Source organism: Leopardus geoffroyi, chromosome D1 (genome assembly GCF_018350155.1).
Source record: "Leopardus geoffroyi isolate Oge1 chromosome D1, O.geoffroyi_Oge1_pat1.0, whole genome shotgun sequence".
Taxonomy (NCBI): Eukaryota; Metazoa; Chordata; class Mammalia; order Carnivora; family Felidae; genus Leopardus; species Leopardus geoffroyi.
In genome coordinates, this window is record NC_059329.1 from 109,800,090 (window position 1) to 109,821,621 (window position 21,532).

At 53.4% G+C, this 21,532-nt stretch overlaps 1 protein-coding gene across 4 annotated transcripts in view; it reads right to left on the reverse strand.

The window, feature by feature from the left end:
* SPTBN2 (spectrin beta, non-erythrocytic 2) overlaps nucleotides 1–21,532 on the reverse strand; it is a 44,533-nt gene that overhangs the window by 11,026 nt on the left and 11,975 nt on the right. For 3 of the 4 annotated variants that reach the window (XM_045485964.1, XM_045485965.1, XM_045485962.1), the window contains 17 exons: nucleotides 16,956–17,107; nucleotides 16,334–16,507; nucleotides 15,450–15,541; nucleotides 15,210–15,290; nucleotides 14,768–14,883; nucleotides 12,126–12,238; nucleotides 11,804–11,991; nucleotides 10,441–10,558; nucleotides 9,707–9,865; nucleotides 9,075–9,377; nucleotides 7,683–7,836; nucleotides 6,552–7,422; nucleotides 4,605–4,742; nucleotides 3,483–4,239; nucleotides 2,185–2,387; nucleotides 1,711–1,801; nucleotides 1,317–1,463 (listed from right to left, as the gene is read on the reverse strand). In XM_045485964.1, the coding sequence (XP_045341920.1) occupies nucleotides 1,317–1,463; nucleotides 1,711–1,801; nucleotides 2,185–2,387; nucleotides 3,483–4,239; nucleotides 4,605–4,742; nucleotides 6,552–7,422; nucleotides 7,683–7,836; nucleotides 9,075–9,377; nucleotides 9,707–9,865; nucleotides 10,441–10,558; nucleotides 11,804–11,991; nucleotides 12,126–12,238; nucleotides 14,768–14,883; nucleotides 15,210–15,290; nucleotides 15,450–15,541; nucleotides 16,334–16,507; nucleotides 16,956–17,107 (3,857 nt within the window). Of the gene's footprint in view, nucleotides 1–1,316; nucleotides 1,464–1,710; nucleotides 1,802–2,184; nucleotides 2,388–3,482; nucleotides 4,240–4,604; nucleotides 4,743–6,551; nucleotides 7,423–7,682; nucleotides 7,837–9,074; nucleotides 9,378–9,706; nucleotides 9,866–10,440; nucleotides 10,559–11,803; nucleotides 11,992–12,125; nucleotides 12,239–14,767; nucleotides 14,884–15,209; nucleotides 15,291–15,449; nucleotides 15,542–16,333; nucleotides 16,508–16,955; nucleotides 17,108–19,088; nucleotides 19,558–21,532 lie in introns of those variants that run through there. The other variant, XM_045485963.1, reaches the window with a different exon arrangement.

Below are 21,532 nucleotides of genomic sequence, written 5' to 3' on the forward strand. Positions count from 1 at the left end.
CTTCACAAACCTTCAGCACAATCCACACTTCGATGCACAGTCCTTACGTGGTGTTCAAGGCTTTTCATGACTTGGCCTAGCAGGCTTTTCCTACCTTTTCTTCCATGGGGCCCCTTCACACATTCTACGTTCCTGCCAGTCTGACTTACCCCCTTGCTCCCATATAGGTACCCCACTTATGCATCTTGGGCTTCCTGTGTGCATGGTTTTCTCTGCCTAGAAACATTTTTCCTCCAGTGTCTCTGCTTGTCCAAATTCTACTCATCCTTCATGCACTGCCCTGGAGTCTCCAGCCTCTAGGATTCCTGTGCGTCTTCTCTCCTTGTAAACAAAGCTTTATTGGTACATAGCTTTACAGGCACACACAGAGGGCCTAGGCTTAATCAGGCCCTCTCTCACTGCATTTGCTATATTCTGCTCTGGATTTAATTTAGGTATTTGTGTATACATCTCATAGCCTGGCTATAGTGTCATTCTTCAAGGGTGGAGCCTACAATGGAACTGCCTATGTACCCTTCTCAGTGCCTAATATAATGCTTTTGCATATAGTAGCAGCAAATAGTAATATTTGCTGAATAAATGGAAACACGGGGCATACACTGGTCTCCTCCTCTCCCCAACCATCATGCCCTTGAGGGAAGGAAAGTATCTTTTTATATACCTTGCAGTATCTAGCAGAGTGCTGAGCACGCATATTGTTGCCCAGGAATACTTGCTGAGTTGAAATAAAGTTTTATCTGTGCTCAGCTCTTGAGGAAGTGGTACCAAGTACCAAGTACCAGGAAGAATAAGACTCAAAAGCAAGGGTTGGCAAAAAGGTGCTCTGTGGGCTCAATGTGGCCCACCACTTGTTTTTATAAATAAAGTTTTATTGGAACGCAGCTATACCCAATCGTGTATGTATTCTCTATGGCTGCTTTTGTGCCGCACTGGCACGTAGCAGAAACCGTGTGGCCCGCAAAGCTGAAAATATTTACCATCTGGCCCTTTGCAGAAGTTTGCTGACTCCTGCTGAAGAACGTCATCCTCCTCCGGACCCAGGGATAGTTATGGTGTTGACCCAAGGCTGCAGTTTGGCTCCCGTACTACTAATTTGTACTTTCCCACAGTTCTGGAGTCACTGTCTCATGGACCGAAGACCTTTGTTCCCCAGACCGTAACCCTCCACCTTGGAGGTTTGGCACCAGAGGCCCCGTGACCTGTAACCCTGAAGGAACCATAGACTAAAGCCAGGATCCCTCCCTGTACTGTGGCCATGATCCTGTCCAGACGAGGCCCCAGGGCTCTCTTCCTGCTGCTGTTGTCACACCACTCACCTTGTCTACCTTGTCCAGCCAGTCTTTGTTGGCGGCCAGCTCAGCCATGAACGCCTGGTGCTTCTGCCACTTGGTGTGCAGGTTGCGGGCCTCATCGTAGGACACGTCCTGGGCTGTCAGCATCTTCTCATCAATCCAGAGCTTCAGCTGGACCAAGCGTAGAGCAGGGGTGGAGAAGGGCAGAGCACATTTCAGATGGAGGGGAGCATAAGGGGGCGAGGTGAGCTGGGAGAAGTGGTGGATGTGGGGAGAAGCCATGCAGGTGGCTTATTCAGGTGATACTTATTCAGGTGATACCGCAGTGGACTTACTCTAGGCTCAGAGAGCCAGGGCGTTTTATCAAAGGGATGGCTAGGGAATGTCGGAGGGGACATGGGGGTACCAAGAGCCTCACCTCGTGACAGTCTTGTAGGAAATGCTGCTGCTCTCGGTTGTCCCGAAGGCGGCCCAAGAGCTGCTGCACGGCTTCTTGATTCTTCTTGTGTCTGTAATGACAGTCTCTTGTGAGGCCCTTGAACTTGCTGTCAAAGGGTTATGGCCCTCTAACTAACCTAGAAGCCTTCAGTCCTCTTGTTATGGGGACAATGCCTTCCGGGAGCACTGCAAGACAATCCAGGGATCCTGATGTCCAGCATCCAGCGACGCCAGTGGCCTTCATCTCCCCTGGTGTGGGGGAGGCAGGGCTTCCCAGCTCCTGTCTTAGTCTCTCTCCAACCACTTAGTTCTTCCTCGTCTACTGTTTGTCAGCCCCCACCACCATCTGTCTGCCTGTGCTGTGTTCTCCAGCTTCTTCCTCAATGAAACAGGCCATGCTGTTTTCGCTCACTTCCCCCTTGGGCCTCTCATTTACCCACTGTCTTTACCATACCTCCTCTCGATGGAGTCAGCCTTCTCCTGGATCTTCTCGGCATGGATGTTGCCTTCAGACACCAGCTGGCGACCAGCCTCCAGTAGCCCGCGGATCCGCTCTCCGTTGGCATCCATGGTGCTCATGAAGTCTTCCAGTTTTTTTATGGTGGCATCAGCAGCTTGGAGTGTCCCCGGCATCTCCGTGTGGGACAAAACGTATTCCTGTGTGGGAGGAGAGGTACGGAGCTCACTTCTCAAAAGCACTTGTCAACTTTTCAGAAGGGACTTCCTGAAAGGACATATCAGACATGGAGGCCAGGTGGGGAGAGGAGAGGAGATAGCCTGACTCTGAAGACAGAGTGGAGGGGTGAGGGGTGCCTGATTATGCTGCAGTCTTGCAAAGTTACAAGGGAGCTAGGCAGGAGGACCATAATAGCCCAGATCCCGTTTTATCTTCTTTCTGGCCACATATTTAACACTTACATGGCAGGTCAGGTTTTCTATTTCTTCTCAAGCCAGTTTTGGTAAGTTATACCGACATCTTTTATTCTGTTTAATCTTTTTTTTTTTTTTTTAATTTTTTTTTTTTTCAACATTTATTTATTTTTGGGACAGAGAGAGACAGAACATGAACGGGGGAGGGGCAGAGAGAGAGGGAGACACAGAATCGGAAACAGGCTCCAGGCTCTGAGTCGTCAGCCCAGAGCCCGACGCGGGGCTCGAACTCACGGACTGCGAGATCGTGACCTGGCTGAAGTCAGACGCTTAACCGACTGCGCCACCCAGGCGCCCCTGTTTTTGTTTTTTTTTAAAGTAAGCTCTAACCCTATGTGAGACTTGAGCTCACGACCCTGAGATCAAGAGTCGCATGTTCTACTGAATGAGCCAGCCAGGTATCTACATCTTTGTTTGTTTGTTTGTTTTACTCCCACATTTTTCTTTTTTTTTTTTAAATCAACTTTTTTTGGGATGTTTATTTATTTTGAGAGAAAGAGAATGAGTGAGTGAGGGGCAGAGAGAGCAGGGAGAGAGAGAATCCCAAGCAGGCAGCATGCTGTCAGCGCAGAGCCTGAGGGAGGGGCTCAAATCCATCAACCGTGAGATCATGACCTGAGTCGAAACCAAGAGTCAGACGCTTCACCAACCCAGCCATCCAGGCGCCCCGCCCATATTCTTCTAACATGCCCTCTCTGTCCATCCTGGTTCTTCAACTACTCCCTCACTGCCATTTCCTCCCCACCCACTTCTCTCCTCCATACTTCCCCACCCCTAGTTCCCTCTCTTCCTGGGTGGGACTTTGTGTCCCAGGGCTCTTACCTGGCTGCTGAGCACACCTTCGGCCTGGCGAGCATCCCGCAGGAAGCCTTGGAAGCCATGGGCCTGGGCCAGACGGCCTTGCCGGCTCTCCCACATGCGGCCCAGCTCCTCCCAGCCGGTTCCCAGGGCTTCGAGTCGCTGCCGTAGGAAGAGGCACTGCGGATCAGCCTGGTCCCGGGTCACCTCCTCACCCAGGGCCCGGAGCCGGCTGTACTCGCCCCGGGCCCGCTCCACCTCTCCCCGCAGGGCTGCGTGTTGGGCCAGGAGGGCCTCTGCCTCAGGCAGGGTAGCCGGCCCTTCTTCAGAGGCCACAGAGGTCTGCGTGCGACCGAGCCAAGCCTGGAAGTCATCTAAGCTGCGCAGGAAGTCCTGCAGCCGCCGCGCCTCACCCAGTGATTCTTCTCGCCGTCGCATGGTGGCCCTTAGGTCTTCCCAGCCAGCTTGCACCTCTCCAAGCCGGGCATTGATGGCAGGGGCTTGGGCGGGGTGGCCAGCAGCCAGGGCATTTGCCTCTCGAGTCAGTTCGCCCACCCGAGCGGCGATGGCCTCCAGGTCCCGCTCGGTGCCGGCCAGCTTCCGCTGCAGTGCCAGCACCCCGGCCAAGTCATTGCCCAGGCCCTGGGTGGACTCAATGACTTTGGTCTTTTCTCTCATCCAGGCCTGGGTCTCTGTGCACTCTAAGTGGTAGTTCTGGATGCTCAGGGCCGATGTCAGGGCTGCCTTCTTGCCGTCTGCCAGGGTCCTAAACTGCTGCCACCTGAGAGTAGAAGGAGGGCCTGGTGTCTAGAGCTGCTCAGCTTTCCTGCCCCATTTAGGTATACTTGGAAGCTTCTTCCTTGCCTCTCTCTCCTTTGGCATATTCCTCCACCTGCTTCTGCTTGTTAAAGAGGCTGCTCCTTGCTCACCCTCCTGACCCCTCGATTGCTCCCTGTCCAGGCACAAGTCCTTTCGGATTACCTTTACCCCCTTCATTTCTCTCAACATTTCCCGCCTCTGCCCCATAACATGTTCCTGATGACCTTCCTTCCTCGTTTTTAGCCTCCATTCCATGCCCTACAGAACTCCCTCTGGCTGCCATCCCTGTCTGCTGCATCCTTTCTTGGTTGCCCTCCCCAACCCCACCTGTGGTTCAGCTGCTTCTGGGTATTGATGATACTGTCCTTGCCCGGGGGTTTGGCCTTCAGCAACTGCTCCGCAATGTCATTCACAGCAGTAATCCGTGCTGCAAGGGCGTTCATTTCAGGCTCCAGGGTCTCGAACCTGAGAGGGTGGAAGACGGTGGAAGCAGTGGCTGTGGATTGTGGGAGCAGTGATGCACCAGCCCATCTCCCCTGGATGCCCAGGAAAACTCCTCTCTGTCCACCCGAGGCTGATCTTCAGGAGCCTCTGCACATCATCACGTATAATACCTGCAGTATCCGTGGCTCAAGTGGGGAGCCTCAGTTCCCCCCAAGCAAGTAGAAAAGCAATCCCCTCTGGAGTTAATCAAGGAGATGATGAAAGCGAATCTCACGAACAGTTGCACAAGCCAAACAAATTCCTGGCCCAGGGCTTCACCCTTTACGGGAACCTCCCCATTCTTCCTGGAACCCCTTTGCTGCCTACCTGGGTCCCCTCCTATTAACATGTATTAAAAAATGAATTGACAACCAAAAATTTGTTTGCATGATAAAGATGTGAAGCATAACTTCTCCTAGGGGCGTTGGATATTCTCACAGAGTCTGCAAACATTTTCTGTAAGGGGCCAAATAGCAAGTGTTTTAGGCCTTTGGGCCATAAGATCCCAGTCAAGAGAATTTAGCTCTGCTATTGTAGAGCAATACAAAAAAGTAAAAGCAGCCAGGGACCATACGTAAAACGAATGAGCATGGCTCTGTTCCAATAAAGCTTTATTTAAAAAAAAAACAGGCAGCAGGCTGGATTTGGCCCCAGGATTGTAGTTTGCTGATCTCTGTCATAGAATATCTTGAAAACCAAGAAAAAAAATCTTTGAATACATTTTTTAAGCCACCAGGAAATTTGATTATGGAATGAGTAACAGACATCAAGGAATTGCTGTTTCTGTTCTATGTGAGAATGGTATTGTGGTTCTGTAAGAAAAATGTCCTTTCTAAATGATTTTAAGATGTATTATTCTGTAAGTAAACCTACTTCATAAGAGGTTAATCAGTGTATCTGCCTAAAGGTTTGTAACATCAAAGCCTCAGCTCTTTTAAGTCCACACATGCAATTAAAAAATAATTTACTATATTTCGGAATACTTCTTAATATGTTAGAGGACACATCCTGAAGAATGTAGAAGTGAAAATGATAATGTGGGGATTTGCTAACTTTTAAAAGGAAAAGGGCGCCTGGGTGGCTCAGTTGGTTGAGCGTCTGACTTCAGCTCAGGTCATAATCTCACAGTTCCTGAGTTCGAGCCCCGCGTCAGGCTCTGAGCTGAAAGCTCGGAGCCTGGAGCCTACTTCGGATTCTGTGTCTCCCTCTCTCTCTGCCCCTCCCCTGCTTGTGCTCTCTTTCTCTCTCTCAAAAATAAATAAACGCGAAAAAAAATTTTTTTAAGAAAAGGAAAAATAACCAAATATAGAAAGATACTGACAATTATTGAATCTGGATGATTGGGTATATAGGAGCTTGCTGTATAACATTTTCTTCTTTAAAAAAACTTTTTTAAGTTTATTTACTTTTGAGAGAGAGACAGAGAGAGCTGGGGAGGGGCAGAGAGAGAGAGAGGGAGAGAGAGAGAATCCGAAGCAGGCTCCACACTGTCAGCACGGAGCCCGATGTGAGGCCCGAACCCACAAACCATGAAATCATGACCTTAGCTGAAACCAACAGTTGGGACTCTTAACCCACGGAGCCACCCAGGGGCCCCTAATGTTTTCTCTGAAAATATTTTTCATTAAAATGAAAACAATCGTTAAGACTCAAGGGTTGTAGCAAGAGCAGACAGTTTATGGCAGGGCCCGCCACCCACATGCTGGCCTCCCAGCTCACAAGGCCTTCCCCGCCCCCCCCCCCCCCCCCCCCCCCCCCCCCCCCCCCCGAGGGAGCCAGCAGGGGGCCTACCTTTGCTGCACAACCTCCAGGTCCTCCAGGCGCTCGGGCAGGGCCAGCCCATTGAGCCACTGCTCCTTCTCCTCCACCCACAGCCCACAGGCCCCGGCCTCGCTGAGCATGGTGTAAAGCGCCAGGGCTGCCTCCAGGGCCCGCGCTCGTTCGCCTGCCCGGGCCTGCAGCTCCTCGTAGTGCCGCTCCAGCGTGGGCACCCTGCCCTGCACCTCGGGCGTGCGGCTCAGTGCAGGAGGCAGGGCTGCGGCCTGTTCCCTCAGGGCATCCAGGGCTGGCCGATGGCTCCGGATCTCCTCCTCCAGGGCCCGATGCTGTCGGGCCAGGGCCTGCGTGGAGAACTCGTCGTGCCCCAGCTCGGGGCTGGACACCAGGCGCAGCGCGTCCACCAGCCAGGCCTCCATGTCGTTTGCGTCTGCCTGGAACTGGTAGAGGCTGGCGGCCTGGGCAAGCCGCTGAGCACGCTCCTCTGCCAGGGCCTCCAGCCGCTCCCACTGTGCTTGCAGCTCGGCTGTGCGGGCGGCGGCCTGGCCCGCCCCGGGATGGCCCTCCGCAACTAACTGCTGGCCCTGCTCCAGCGTAAGCTTCAAGGGCCCTAGCCGGCCGCTCATCTCGCCTCGCAGGGCTGTGTGTTTGTTGAGCAGGCGGAGGACGCCGGTCAGGTCCCGGCCAGTTTCTGCTGAGGCCAGCAGGTGCTGCTGCTCCCGAACCCAAGCCTCGGCCTCACCCACCTCCCAGAGGAAGCGCCAGAGGCGTCGGGACTCCTCCAGGCGGGCCCGCCGGGCCGCTGCTAACTCGCACAGCGCCTCGTAGCTCTGCTCCAGGGAGGCCACCCGCTCTGACACCAGCTGTGGGTCGCACGGCTTGTACTCTGAAAAGGTCAGAGTGGAGGGTTGAGAGCTGTGACTCAGCCACCCTGCGGCCTCTACCCATCCATGGTTACAAATCTCCACCCCCCCCCCCCCCCCCCCCCCCCACCTCTCAGGGCTCCCTCCCTAGCTCAGTCACCTACCATCCACCCCTCATCCTTCCTGTCCCTGGTTTTCCCTGGCCTTGCTGCTTCAGTTCTTAATGTTCTCCTCCCCAGACCCTCCCTCCCCTTCTCCGCTCCCCCCACCATCCCGTGTTCACCTTTCCCTGGGTCACAGAAGCGCAGTGCGGAGGCGCTCACGGCCCGCACCCTCTCAGCCTGCACAGCGATGTCTGCCTCCACCAGCTCGTGCAGCTGCAGCAGGTCCTCCACTCCAGCCAGGTGCTTGCCCAGGTCGTGAGACTGCAGCCGGCCCTGCCAGGACAGGTGGCATGCCCATGGCTCTCCGAGGGCCACCGAGGACCCACCCACCCCCGCCAGGCCTCTTTCAGTCCTGACACACACATGGGCTAACCTTGCTCCCTTTTCCTGGATCCACGGAACCTCCTAACCCCCTCTGTGGGGGAGCTCTGGGTGTCACACCCAGATGAGCACACCTGCTCATGTGCGACAGCTCTCTCTCTCTCTCTCTCTCTCTCTCTCTCTCACACACACACAGTGACACCCCAGCTCTGTCCAGGCTCCCTGGCCATTTTGTACCCAACTCCCCTCCTGTGGAACGACTTTCTTACTAACCCTTGCTCCTGAAATCTCTGTTCTGACTCATCTTCTCAGACCCAGATTCTTGCCACCCTCCTGCGGTCATGGCTTAGTCCCCAGCACCCCAGCAACTTCAGTGTCTCTCCAGACCCAGCCTCATCCCCATCCCTTGCACAGGTCACTACACCACCTCTAACTGGCCCCTTGGCTCCCACTCTAGCTCCCCACGGTCCTCCTTTACCTCATGGTCAAGGTGACCTCTGAGAACATTAAGGCAGAATCGTGTCTCTCCTTTCCAAAACCTTCCAATCATTCTCAGTGCTTCATATGACTTTGAACAAAACTCATCCCCCTGAGCAGGCCTGGAAGGCCCTGGGTGAGCTGGCTGCTTCCACCCTTATCTCAGCCACTGCCCTCCTGCTCTCGCTGAACACGGCACGCCTGTGCAGGTCCAAGGCTGTTCCTTCTGCCTGAAACAGTGCCTGCTCCGATCTCCCTGTGCTGGCTCCTTCAGTTATTCTGCAATGGCATCTTCTCAGATGCCTTCCTGGACCAGTTTATAACATGACCCTGTTCAGTTTCCTCGTGGGCTTTATGTCCACCTGCTATTTTGTTTCTTGATAGGCTCGTGGAGTGTTTTGCTTTTTGTTTTGCTTTGTTTTGTTTTAAGTAGGCTCCATGCCCAATGTGGGGCTCGAACCCATGACCCTGAGGTCAAGAGTCACATGCTCTACCGACTGAGCCAACCAGGTGAGTCCGTGGGTTTTATCATCAGCCTCCTCCCACCAGAATGTGAGCCCCGTGCAGACGGGGCCGTTTGCTCTGTGCACCTGAATAGGGGTCAGGGCCCTGCACTAAGACATACTCCACCAAGATGCGCCAAGGGAACAGGTCCCCAGTCACGCTGTCACTGCCCTGATCATCTTCACCCACAGCCCGCAGCCCGCTGCTACCTTCATCTCTTCCATCCAGTCCATGAGGTAGAGCAGGTCCTGAAACACCTTCTGCAGCTCCAGGTTGAGGAGGAGCCGCTCCCGCCGGGCTGCCACCATCTGCCGCAGGAAGTCCCAGAGCCGCGCCACGTTGTGCTGCCGCGCGGCAATGCGCTTGATGTCGTGGTAGCGCTCGGCGGCCAGCTCTGCGGCTACGGCATCCACAGCCTGCACCCGACCACTGTAGGCCACGATGTCCGTCTCGATGGCCTCGTGTTTCCGCACTGCTGCCTCGACGGCCGCCAGCTCCAGCCCAAAGTTGTCCTGAGGCAGAGGGCAGGCAGGGGAAGTTGAGGAGCTCAGGGCCACCACCTCTGCTCGCCGGTCCCTTCTGCTCCCCAGAGGGCTTCCACTGCAAGATGTCAACTTTGCAAGGTGGCTCTGTCTCGTCCCTATCCTATCCCATCCTATCTCACTAACCCTTTCTCCAGTGCAAGCCTCTGGTCCCCCGTTCCAGGGATTCCTGGTCTTCTTATCCGTGCGATGGATTCCTGGTTTCATTAGCTCCCCATGTTGCAGAGCTCCTAATCCACCACTCGCTCTCCCATTTCTCCTGCCCAGCCTGCACAGGCCAAGAGCCCCCTGTGTTTTACCTGGGACACAAGGCGCTGGTTCTCACTAAGCCAGGTCTCCCGCATGGCGGCCTTGCGGTCGAAGCGGGCGGCCAGCTGCTCCAGCTTCTCCTGGCGGATCAGCTCGGTGCGCAGGGCCAGCTCACGCTCATGCTCAGCTTTCTCCAGCCGCTCCCAAGCCTGCGAGGTGGGGATGGGATTGGTGCAAAAGAACCAGGGCTCAGGAAGTGAGGGTGGGGAGGGATCATCAGGACCGAGGGCACACTATGAGTCCCACGGAAGCTCAGTCTGCTGGGTCTGTGGAATGTAGTTGGTTAGACATTTGTGCGTGGAAGTATGAGAAGTGGGACGACGTGAGTGCCACGGAGCTGCGTGACAGCTCATCTGCTTGTGGATGAGGACTGGAAAGGGACAGGGAACGGTGGAGACCACTGGATTTGTTTGTGGTGGTGGGACCGCAGGTGAACCCTATTACTTACATTAATCTCACAACATTGTGAAAAAAAAAAAGTAGAGACAGCGAACTCGGGGTATGCTGAACAAGATAAGGAACTAGGGTGTAATTTTATTATGTGCACTTGCACGAAGAGACAGACGGAGGAGGAAGGGGGGATGTGCAGGATGCACAGGAGGATGTGTGAGTCATATCTGTACCGGGGAGGGCCGTGGGGAGCCTGGACGAGTGTTCCAGTTGGGGTAGTGGGGGCTGGTGCCAGGGATGGGACATCGGTGGGACAGGAAGGGAGGCCGTGCACCTTGTTGATGTCAGAGATGAGCCGGCCCTCGCGGGGCGTATAGACCTTCTGATTGTTGGCCCGCAGCTTGCTCTGGATGGTGAAGAGCAGAACTTCCAAGTTCCCCTTCTCGGTGAACCTGAGGTAGGAGGCCAGGTTGGGGTCAAGGGCCACTTAGGCACAGGATCGCTTTACATCTCAAAATAAAGTGTCCTGGGTTGCTTTTCTTCTCATGAAAGCAATGCATGGTTTCAGTGCAAAGGCCAGAAAATATTGGTAGGCAAAAAGAACATAATTTTAGAGCAAATGAAACCCATACAGAAACGGCCGGTTGCCCTTTGGCAGGCATGTGCTTCCTCTTCTTTTTTTGTACACAGATGGGATTATATCAGAACCACACCTAATGTTGGCCAAGGGCCCCCCCACTGTGAGCCAGGCCCTCTCATTTGGTTCTTACTATTATCCGCATTCTCTTATTATCCCCATTTTCCAGATGAGAAAACAGGCACAGAGAGGCTCAGTAAGATGCCCAATGCTCAGGACTGCTTGACGGCAAAGCCAGGATTTGAACTCAGATACTTTGAACCCGAACTTTTTGCCGTTTGCTCCCTGCTGTCTACAAATAAGCAGTTCTGTAAACTGCTTCTTCACCTATTTTTCATGAACGTCTTTTCATGTCAACAAATGCAGCTCTTCAACATTAATTTCAGTGGCTATCCCATGACTCATTTTGCTTTTACAAAGGTCAGGTTAGTGAACATCCTGGAAGCTATATCTTTGTTCAGTGCCCAGAAGAGGCCTTTCTGGGTCAAAGGGCACACCTTAAATCATTCTTGGAATGTGTAGGAACAGATATTTGCTGGATCAGTGTTCGTTCTGGAGCCGAAACACATTAATTCCGAAAAAGCTCAAAAACAGGAAAACAGAAGGTTTAGCATGCACAGTAGAGAACTGCCTAATGGCAATTCTGCACTTGAAAAAAAGCCAATTTCTAATATAGGTAAACAGTAAGAACCTTTGCAACGTGTACGTCACCAGTCGCACACCGTGTTGCTGGTTATGACCCTCCTGTCAGATCCAGTCCCCCTGGCCCTGAGCTGGAATAGGGTTCTGCAACACCCAGCCAGTAATCTTATCCGAGTGGATTGCACTGACTCTACTGCAGCAAGCATTCCTACAGCATGATCTTTAAAAATGGATAATCATTTAAAAAATTTATATTGGAATTGCTTCTGGCACTTTGAGCTGGGAGACATGAGCCTTCGCTGCATTTATGTCCTGCCAAATTTCCCTCCCAAAAGGCCCCCCTAATTTAGGCTCCTTCTCCCATGAGCACGGCTCAGGGCAGGCATGCTGCTGCAGGGGGTGGTCCCCAGGCACCTACTTGGGTGGCTTCTCCACCGTGCGGTAGGAATTGAAGGACTGTAGCTGGTTCTGGACCCCGCTCAGGGAGTTGGCCAGCTGCCGGTCGTTGAGGGTCACAATTGTTTGCTCAATCCACTGCAGCAGTTCTGAGGCCAGGGACTCGTACTTCTCTACCAGACGCTCTGCCTCCATGGCATGGTCCAGCACCTGTGAGACAGTGACATGGGGGGCCTGCCCATGGGGTCCCTGGCCCAGCCCCACAGCTCCGCCCTGTCTCTGCTTTAGGGGAGGAAGACCTCCAGGCCAGACCTCTGTGCTGACCACCCCGTGGTGGGGAATACCTTGCCAATCCTTTTGCCTTCCACAGCCAGGGCCTTCATCTTGGAGAAGTAGTGGTAATAAGTAGCCACGTAAGTAATGATTGATTTCTCATCTGGCTGGTCCACATTCACATCTGAGAAAAAGGATCACCCAGGTCAGTCATGTATGCTTAGAGATTAGGAACCTGCCTCCCAGAAATCCACCTGCAGCTTGAATCACTCACCCCAGTCCCAGCCTCACCCCATCCCCAACCCTCCAAGACTGACCTCTTTCCAGTACCTCTCAGTACAAAATGACAAATAAATCCTTTGGACTAAAAGGGCATGCAAAAGCTAAGATTTTTTTTTTTTTTCCCTCCTAGAAACAAGCAGAGGACAAAATTCAGAAGCCCAAGGAGGTTTTTACCTACTGTTTCTAGTGGAGACCAAAGTTAGTTGTTTAGGGGAAGAAAGGTAAGGAAAGAAACCGTATTCCTGTCTGGGGATGGATCTTGTACTTAAGAACTGGAAAGATGTCTAAGAAGTCAATGGATTCAGGGGCAGCAAGACGGAGGGTACAAAGTAAGCTTCCTGCACCCAGGATGTTCAGAGGGACAGGCCCAGTGAGCCCCAGCAGTTCTCAGGGCCATCTTGGGGCATGGTCACGGCTATTTTCGACCTCAATCCCAAAGTTCAGCTATGGGTCCAAGGAGGTGAATGTCCTTGAGGCAAATCAGCTTCTACCACAAGGGCGAAGGCTGACTAGGACTTGAAATCCCTGGGTTCTATTAGGCAGATTCCATCCTGCCTAAAGGGAAGACTAGAGGACCAGCAGCCCTTTGACTACTCCTGAAAGCTCACAGGCAGGCAGGAACCACTGGAATCACCTCATCAAGTTACAGGATACTTAGCTTTGCATAAATGTTCTTTATTATAGCTGTGCTTCTCCAATGCTCTCCCAGGATCCTACATTTGCTCTCCCTCTAACACCAGTTAGCTGTTGTCACTCTGGACTGAGAGGGACTGAGATGGGGCTATGGTGGGATGGAAAACAGGGAGAAAACAACCGAGACCCAAGTCTGCCCAGGGAGTTTAAGAAGGGGCGTTTCCAGCTGGGAAGCCCCTTGGCCCTTCTCTGCCTCCCTTTCCTGGAGGCACCAAGACTGTTCTCTGCTCTCCCAGATGTGGCTGAGCAAACAGGTCTGGAGTTTGACTCTCTGCTCCACCAGCTGTATGACCTTGGGAAAGTCACTTAACCCTGTTATAGGTCCCCATCTTCTCCTCCATAAATGGAGAATAATAACAGTACTGATTTCAAGGGGGTGTTGTGAGGATTAAATTAATTGAAACATCAAGTGCAGTGCCAGGTACCAAATAAAAGCCTGGTGGCTATGGCCAGTCTCACCAGTGTTAATGTCAGAACCACAGAGGCCAGTCAGCAGGGGCTGCTGACTGTAAGGCCCACGTTTGGTGAGTCCTCAAGGTCATGCGGCTTAGGGGCGCTGGAGTCGCTTAGTCGGTTAAGCATCCAACTTCAGCTCAGGTCATGATCTTGCAGTCTGTGGGTTTGAGCCCCACATTGGGCTCTGTGCTGACAGCTCAGAGCCTGGAGCCTGCTTCGGATTCTGTGTCTCCCTCTTTCTCTGCCCCTCCCCTGCTCACACTCTGTCTCTCTCTCTCTCTCTCTCAAAAATAAACATTAAAAAATTTTTTAAAAAAAGGTCATGCAGCTTTATTTAGAACCCTAGAATTTTAGAATGAGAAGGGCCTTAGAGACCACATAGACCAATCTTCCCATATTAGAGATGAGGAAACTAAGCCACAGAGAGGCTAAGTGACTGGATCTAGAGCTGGTCCATGGTGGGGCTGGGATGGAACTGTAGCCTAGGGCTCTTTCTGCCACAGGGTGGCACCTCTTCCCACAGCTTTTTTTTTTTTTTTTTTTTTTAATTGAGATATAATTCTCATACCATAAAATTCACCCTTTTAAAGTATACTATTCAGGGGCGCCTGGGTGGCTCAGTCAGTTAAGTGTCCGACTTCAGCTCAGGTCATGATCTCACCGTTCGTGAGTTCAAGCCCTGCGGCGGGCTCTGTGCTGACAGCTCAGAGCCTGGAGCCTGCTTCAGATCTGTGTCTCCCTCTCTCTCTCTGCCCCTCCCCTGCTCACACTCTGTCTATCTCTCTGTCTCAAAAATAAACATAAAAAAAATTTTTTTTAATAAAAAAAATAAAGTATACTATTCATGGGGCGCCTGGGTGACTCAGTCGGTTAAGTGCCCGACTTCTGCTCAGGTCATGGTGGCATAGCTTGTGAGTTCGAGCCTGCGTTGGGCTCTGTGTTGACAGCTCAGAGCCCAGAGTCTGCTTCAAATTCTGTGTCTCCTTCTCTCTCTGCCCCTCCCCAGCTCATGCTCTGTCTCTCTCTCTCTCTCCTCCAAAAATAAACATTAAAAAAAAATTAAAAATTAAGTATACTATTCAGCAGTTTTTAGTATATTCACAAGGACGTGCAGCCCTCACCACTATCTATTCTGGAACATCACCCCCCAAAGGAAACCCCATATCCATTAGCAGTCACCTCCCATGCACACACCCCACCCCTCTGCCAGCCCCAGGCGCCCACTCATCATCTGCCTTCTATCTCTATCCCGCAGCGTCTTTGGTAGATCCCTCTGCCCCACCTTCAGGATCCAGCAGTTTCGTGAGCCCCAGCTCCTTCTCGGCCAGATTGAAAGCGTTTTGCAGATTGTAGTGTGCATTGCATTTCTTCAGTGACTCAAAATCCAGCAGATCCGGCCTGCAACGAGGGGGAATATAGAAGGCATTGGGAGCACATGAGCTCCTAAAGAGGAAAAGTAAAGCTACCCCTATTCTTTATCCTTGTCACCAACTCCATTTTGTCCAGAACCAAGGACCCTAAACCCACACCCACCCATCCCTCCCCATCTCGGCTCCCATCCCTGCCCTCTGTGCATCGTGTTGCCCCCTACATCCCAGCTCTTCTCTGAATGTTCATTCCTCATAACTGCCGGATGGCCCATCTCACTGTTTGTGCGTGTGTGTGCCCCTAGGCCATTAACCAACCCGGCAGCTCGGGTGGGCTCGCTAACCCTGGCTCCTCACCGGTGTTTATGCACAATGGCGTTGAAGGCCAGACCATCTCTCCAGCTGGTGGTGAAGTTGTGCACGTTGACATTGGGATACCTATATACAGAGACCGGGACAAATGGTAAGTAGGGCCTAGCCCGGGTCTGCAACTCAATGATGGATCCCCAGCTAATGGGTCCTGGAGCCCAGGCCTCCTTTACCACACAGCCTTGGTGCATCCAACCCTCCAAGGCCATGGTCCCTGGGCAGCCTCACCCCGCGGTCTTCATCTGGCACCACAGCAGTAGGGCATCCTTGGCTGACTTCTTCTCCTTGTTGTCTTCTGTTTCCACACTGATGTCCTGGATCTAAGAAGGAGAGAAAGAAGATCCTCACTCTTTGAACAAGGGCTCCTGGAGTTATTGGAGATACTCAGAAATGTACAGCAGGAAACTGCTCTTTAGACTCCTGTGATAGGGGTCCAGGAACAGAGCCTGGGACCGTTCCTCCTAGGCGAGTGACCACAAAACATTGGTTCAAAAGGATCTGAGGCATCAAGATGGGGTAAGATGTCAGAATAGTGGACGTTCCTCAAAACGAAGGTTGCTGCCTCCTCCAGGTGGGGACCCACGAGTGCCTGAGAGCAGGGTTTTAAAGGGGACACTGATGGAGTTCTGCTCAGGGCTGGGAGGAGCTGAAAAGGTTACACCCAGGGAGAAAGGGGACACTGGACTGCCTGTGCTCAGAGCATAAGGAACGGTACGGTGACTGTTTTAGGGAGGCAAGCAGAGTTTGAGACAGAGGAGTGGACCAATGACCAGGCCCCAAATGCAGTTCTCAAACTTTCAGGGGTGAAAGTTCAGTCTGTAAAATCTCCAGTCCCTTGTGGTCCAACATGTGGTCGTACTACATGTGACCAGTCAACAAACCGGGCCACAGGGAACTGGCCACAGAAGTTTGACAACACCCACACTGGTCTCTACTCTGTTTAAGGAGGAGAGTCCCTTGATCTGGGGCCTGGATATCGCAGCAACCACAAAGTGCTATACAAGGTTCTAGACCCTTCCTGTTTATATCGATCGTGCCAGGGACTGGCAGTGCCTGTCCACGGCACAGCACCAATGTGTGAAGCACATTCTGCGCGACACTCTGTGGGGTACCTGGAATCGAAGGATGATGGTCCAGACCAGCCCAAGGGTCAGACGGTGGTTTCCGTCCACAATGTCATGGGAGCCCATATTTTCCAAGTGCACCTTCTGCTCCTTCAGGAACTGTAGCGCCTTGTCCACGTTCTCCAGGCAGTGGATCCGCATGCGGCCTTTTGTGGGCTTTGGCTGTTGAGGGACAGAGGACACAATGGCATGAATCCATGGGCCTCCTCCTCCTTCCCTCCTAGCCTTCCCAAGGCCCTCCTTTGCACACCTTCCCCATGACCCCCCTCAGGAACACAGGGACAGCCCTCAAGGCTGGGCCAAAGTTCACACAGCCAAAGCTGAGGTTCCAGATCAGGCTTGGGCAGATTAAGATTCCCAAGGGAATTAATTGCACCCAGAGTGGGTGGGAAAAGAAATGTTTTCAATGGGGCCACTGTTTCTGTCTCCATGAAGCAATGCTCCTATTTAATCCATGTAGCAAAGCCTCTCCGACTGAAACCATCCTCTGAGCAGACAACAGCCAACTGCTTTCCATTCTGTGCTGTCATTCCTCTCGAAGGGCAACTCCAAGTTTGTCCCCTTGCCCACTGTTTTTCGGGCTCCCTCCTCCTCTATGACCACAGCTTACCAGTGTCTCTCCTGAGAGCACCTCGAGGAGCCTCAGGAGGTTACGTCCATCCCGGAGGTCGCTGTACAGGTCTCCCACCCGGCATGTCACCCGGGCCAGGTGTGAGTTCACCCACTTGGTGAAGGTTTTCTTCTGCACAGCTTCTCGCTCATCTGTGGCAGCGATATGGGGTCATTTCTAGCCTTCAAGTACAGTGCACCTGCTTCTAAATACCAGTTGACAGGGTTAGGGGCCTGGGGGTGCTTGAGAGACTAGAAGTGAGGTCGGGTATGCAGGAGGGGAAGGAAGGTGCCTGAGATGAAAACCCCTAACTTAAAAGCAGGAAATAAAGAAAATGGAATGAGCTCATAAGGTAAAAAATAAAAATGAGAAAAACAGGCTTTGAGAAGAAAGGATGAAAGGAATTAGAGGCAGTGAGACATACGGAGAAGGGCTAGGATCTGGGACCAGGGCTCTATCCTGTAACAGTGGTGAAACAGTTACTTCATCAGGGCCTCACTTTCCTTATCTGTAAAACGGGCGTACTACTCGACTTTCTACTTCAACGGGTCACTACGTTGATTAAATGAGACAATGTATGTAAGAAGCTTGGCACACATGATGAGTTACTCCTTGATGAGTTACAGTTATCCAGGCATGATCTAACCCGGAGGAAAACCAGGACCAGCAGGAGGTGTGGCTGTTCTCTTTGGTGATGGACAAAGGAAAGGGCGTGGACTTAAATTACAGCAGCAGCAGCAGCAGCGGCGGCGGCGGCTCTTCCAAGTGGTCATTAGAAGGACATGACATTAGAGGCTGCGAGCCTCCTGAGTCAGCTTGCTCTCCTGGGATAATTTAAAGAAAAGACAGGCTCCTCTACTTCTGGGGTGGTTCATTTGATTGGCTGAAAGGGGATCCTGTCCCAGGACACCAACATTCCAATGCAAAGAAGGAAAACAATCTTGAAAGCTGGGAATAGGGAAAACACTGAGCCCAAGAAACACAGGGGGAAACTTCAGGCAGAGTTAGGTGCAGATCTCAAAGAAGGTGAGGAAATGCCTTGCTGCCTGGTCTGCAAGAAGGGCTGCTGATAAACACATGCTTTTTAGGTTCTGCAGAAAAGTTAAAATTTTAAACGTTATAAATGACAAAGTGAGGGAGGAAGTGCAGGCTATTGGGAGCTGCTCTGGCCACGAGGATTTCTGCCCATTTCCCCTAGAGAAGCCTAGTGTGAGGACCCAACCCAAGTGGCCAGGGTCTGAAGAGTCACTTCTGTTTCCCTTCTCAGCACCAGCATCTCAGAAACTGAAAAGACTCATCCCTGAGTCTCACATTCCTAGGCACCTCACCCATAAAACATAACAACACACCCATGTCTATTTCTGTCTCTTACCTCCAGCCTCTGTCTCTTACCCAGGCCAACCTTGGGGTCCTAACAACTGCACCCATGGGCCCCTGCTCTGTGGGCCTCCTTTCAGGGTCCACAGGCCCCTTCTGAGCTGGGGATTGCCCAGATCATCAGCCATTATTGGATCTGTGGAGACTGCCCTGATGCCAGGTGCACTGGGGTGAGGCCATTTTGGCCCACAGGTAGGGTAAGAGAGGAAGACGTGAAAACAGTGGCAGCTAGGAGAAAACTGGGCAAAGCCAAGAACCAGAGGCAAAGCAGAATTTCACAAGGTGCCCACAACACCCACGGACACCCCAAAACACAGTGGGTTCCAAAAATACACTGAAATATTGATGCCAGCATGAACACATGCCTGCTCAGAATATACCTGAGCCTGTCTGACGCACTCCCTCACACACCTTGGGACACCCACTCAGAAACCCAGGGCAACAGGGACAAGCGCTAGGTGGCTCAGCCTTCCCGCTCACCACCCTCTCTCCTTCCAGCTATCCCAGCAGGTGCTTCACCTCCAAACCCTCAGCAGCCACAGTGGACTGCCTGGGTGCCCTCCTGTGTGCTGCCGCCACGCTCACTGTCCCTTCTTCCAGGGCGTCCAAGCCTTTCCCCACTCTGTCAGTACCAAGTTTTTCGTGGGCTCTTGTATTCACTCCCCCCGGCACATCGTCAGCTGAGCACGGACCATGTCCCACTCGGGCTATGCTCCGCTGCTCCCGCCCGGTGCCCCCCCCAGCCCGGCAGCTCACCTTGAAGCTGTTTGAAGCGGCCTTCCAGCACGCTGGCGTACTGAGCGGGGTTGATGAAGGCGGCTGGCGACAGCAGGAGGCCCCCGGGGCTCTGCGCCCCTTCCACGGCCTCATAGTAAAAGTCGCCCGCCCCGTTCAGGCCGGGCCCGTGCGCCCTGCTCACTCCGTTCCCATTCATGCCGCCCGCTGCCTCTCACGCGGCCCGGGGCCCTGCGCCCATGCCCTGCCCGCACCGCGCGGGGCGCCACCGGTCCGCTCCCCTCCCCCGCCCCCGGAACCCGGGGTCCCCGAGCGCCTGGGCTCCCGTCAGGGAGTTGGCTCAAAGGTGGTGAACGTGTCGCCGAGCGGGGGAAACGGTGTTCCGGCCGTCTGGGCGCCTGAGCTCCGGGGCAAGTCGACGGAACAGACCTGGCTGCGAGCGAGAGGAGACAGAGGCCGCTCCCGACAAACAGGTCGGACGGTGCCGGGGGGAGGGGCGGGAGGCGGAGCGCAGTCGGCTGTGGCGGGCCGGGCCCTGCGGGGCGAGCGGGGAACTGCCCTCGGCAACCCCCCGTCCCCCCCCCCCCCCACCACCGCCCCGGCTGCCTCAGCGTGGGCCCCCGAAGGTTTGCAGGTGTAACAAGGCTGGCCCCTCTTGGGGCGACTCTGGGAAGTCCCCTTCTGGACATGAGCTTTAATCGCCAACTCCCAGAGCAGAGAAAAAGAAATCCTCCAAGAGGCAAAACCAGCTCAGTAGGTGCCAGGCTCTGTGCTTAGGCGGTTGCTCAAGTCCCCTTATCTGTGAAATAGGTGTTAGTGTCTTCCCTACTTGTTTGTCACCACTTCCAGTTCTGGCTCTTCCCTTCCGCTAGGCCCACCAGGCCCTCCTCAGCCAGGCCATTCCAGGCCCCCAGTGCGCAGCACCAAAGGGACAGCTGCCAGATCTTCTTCCTTCCTTTCTCTGGGCTTCAGCGCCTGCCCCTTACAGCCTACTCTTGCCTCTCTCCTGTCTCCATTCATCCCGTATTTATTTGCACCAGTAGGTGCAAGCTGCAGTGCTAGGCTAAGCCCATACTGAGATGCCTCTTCGGGAGAGCCCGGTTTGGTGGTGGAGAAATGACAGCTCGGGTGGCATGTGTGCGTGAACATGGTGATGGTCCTGGGTATCATGTGTCATGTGCACAGACATCGAAACAGTCCTGGGTGGCACAAGACATGTGCACACCGACATCATGACAGTTCTAGAGGCAACGTGCATCCAAAACCAGGGTACCAGGGAAACTTTTCCTCAAAGAGGTGACATTGTCCGTAACCCACTGTTCTCATCTGTAGAAACACTGATAGGTGTATTTCATAAGCCAGCCTGAAGACCCAACCAAAAAGGCAGTGAGGTCCAGGAGAAAATGATGAGGGATCCCCAGAGCTAAAGCCATCACCCAAGGGTCCTCAGATGGATGCTGGGCTGCCTGAAAAGAGTTACCCGGAGAGCTTTTTAAAAATCCTGATTTCTGGACCGTATGTTCAAAGATCCTAATTCAATGTGTCTACGAAGGGGAGGGGCTTGGGAACCTGTATTTGTAAAAATGTCCCTGGGTGATCCTGTAAAAACTGCAGCCCGGTTTGGGAACCACCCCCTCAGTGTCTCCCTTCTTCCAGGAGGCCACCCACTCGTGCTGGGAGCACTGCCTCTGAGGGGGGAATAATAGTTGCGGCCTCTCCCACCGTACTGGGCTGGGAGGCCAGCAGGTGGGTGGAAAAGACAAGGGTGGGATGAAGGAGGGAAACCAGACGGGGTGGGTGGCCTTAGGGTGTGTGGGTGACTCAGCCCCACGCCAGCCCCTGGTGGTGTCAGGTGGCAGCTGCACTCTTGTTGCCATGACAACTCCTCCAGGAACGCAGGGAGGCCCGTCCGACGGGTTTCTTTGCGCTCGCTCCGAGAAGCTGAGGGAAGAGCCCAAGCCTTAGGGGAGGGCAGAGGCCTTGGTGGGTAGAGAGCAGACCCGGGAGAATGGGCAGCTGCAGAAACCAGCAGCGGGAGGAGGGAACCTGCTTCAGGGAACAGGTAGATGAAACAATGGGAGGAACAGGCGGCAGGTGGAAGGAACAGGCGGGGAGGGAGAGGGGAGGATAATGGACTGGGAGGGAGAACAGGTGTGAGAGGTGACAGTGAAGACCAAGGAAGACACAACAAGGGGATGAAAGGTAAGGGAGATGGGTGGGTGGAGATGGCAGGAGTAAGTGAAAAAGAGCTAGGAACCATGACTCAGGGACAGAGAGGAAGAGAATTGAGTCCTGTGCCTGGGGGAAGGGAAGCTGGGGAACATTCTGGATTGTATGATGTTTGCTCTCAGTGCTAAGTTGGGCCCAGGGGCTTGATGGGGGTGATCTGGATTTCTTACTCTTGTGTAGCAGCTTAGAGAGAAAGTTGGTCTTCCCATAAGGTTAAAGGACTCTTCCTGACAAGC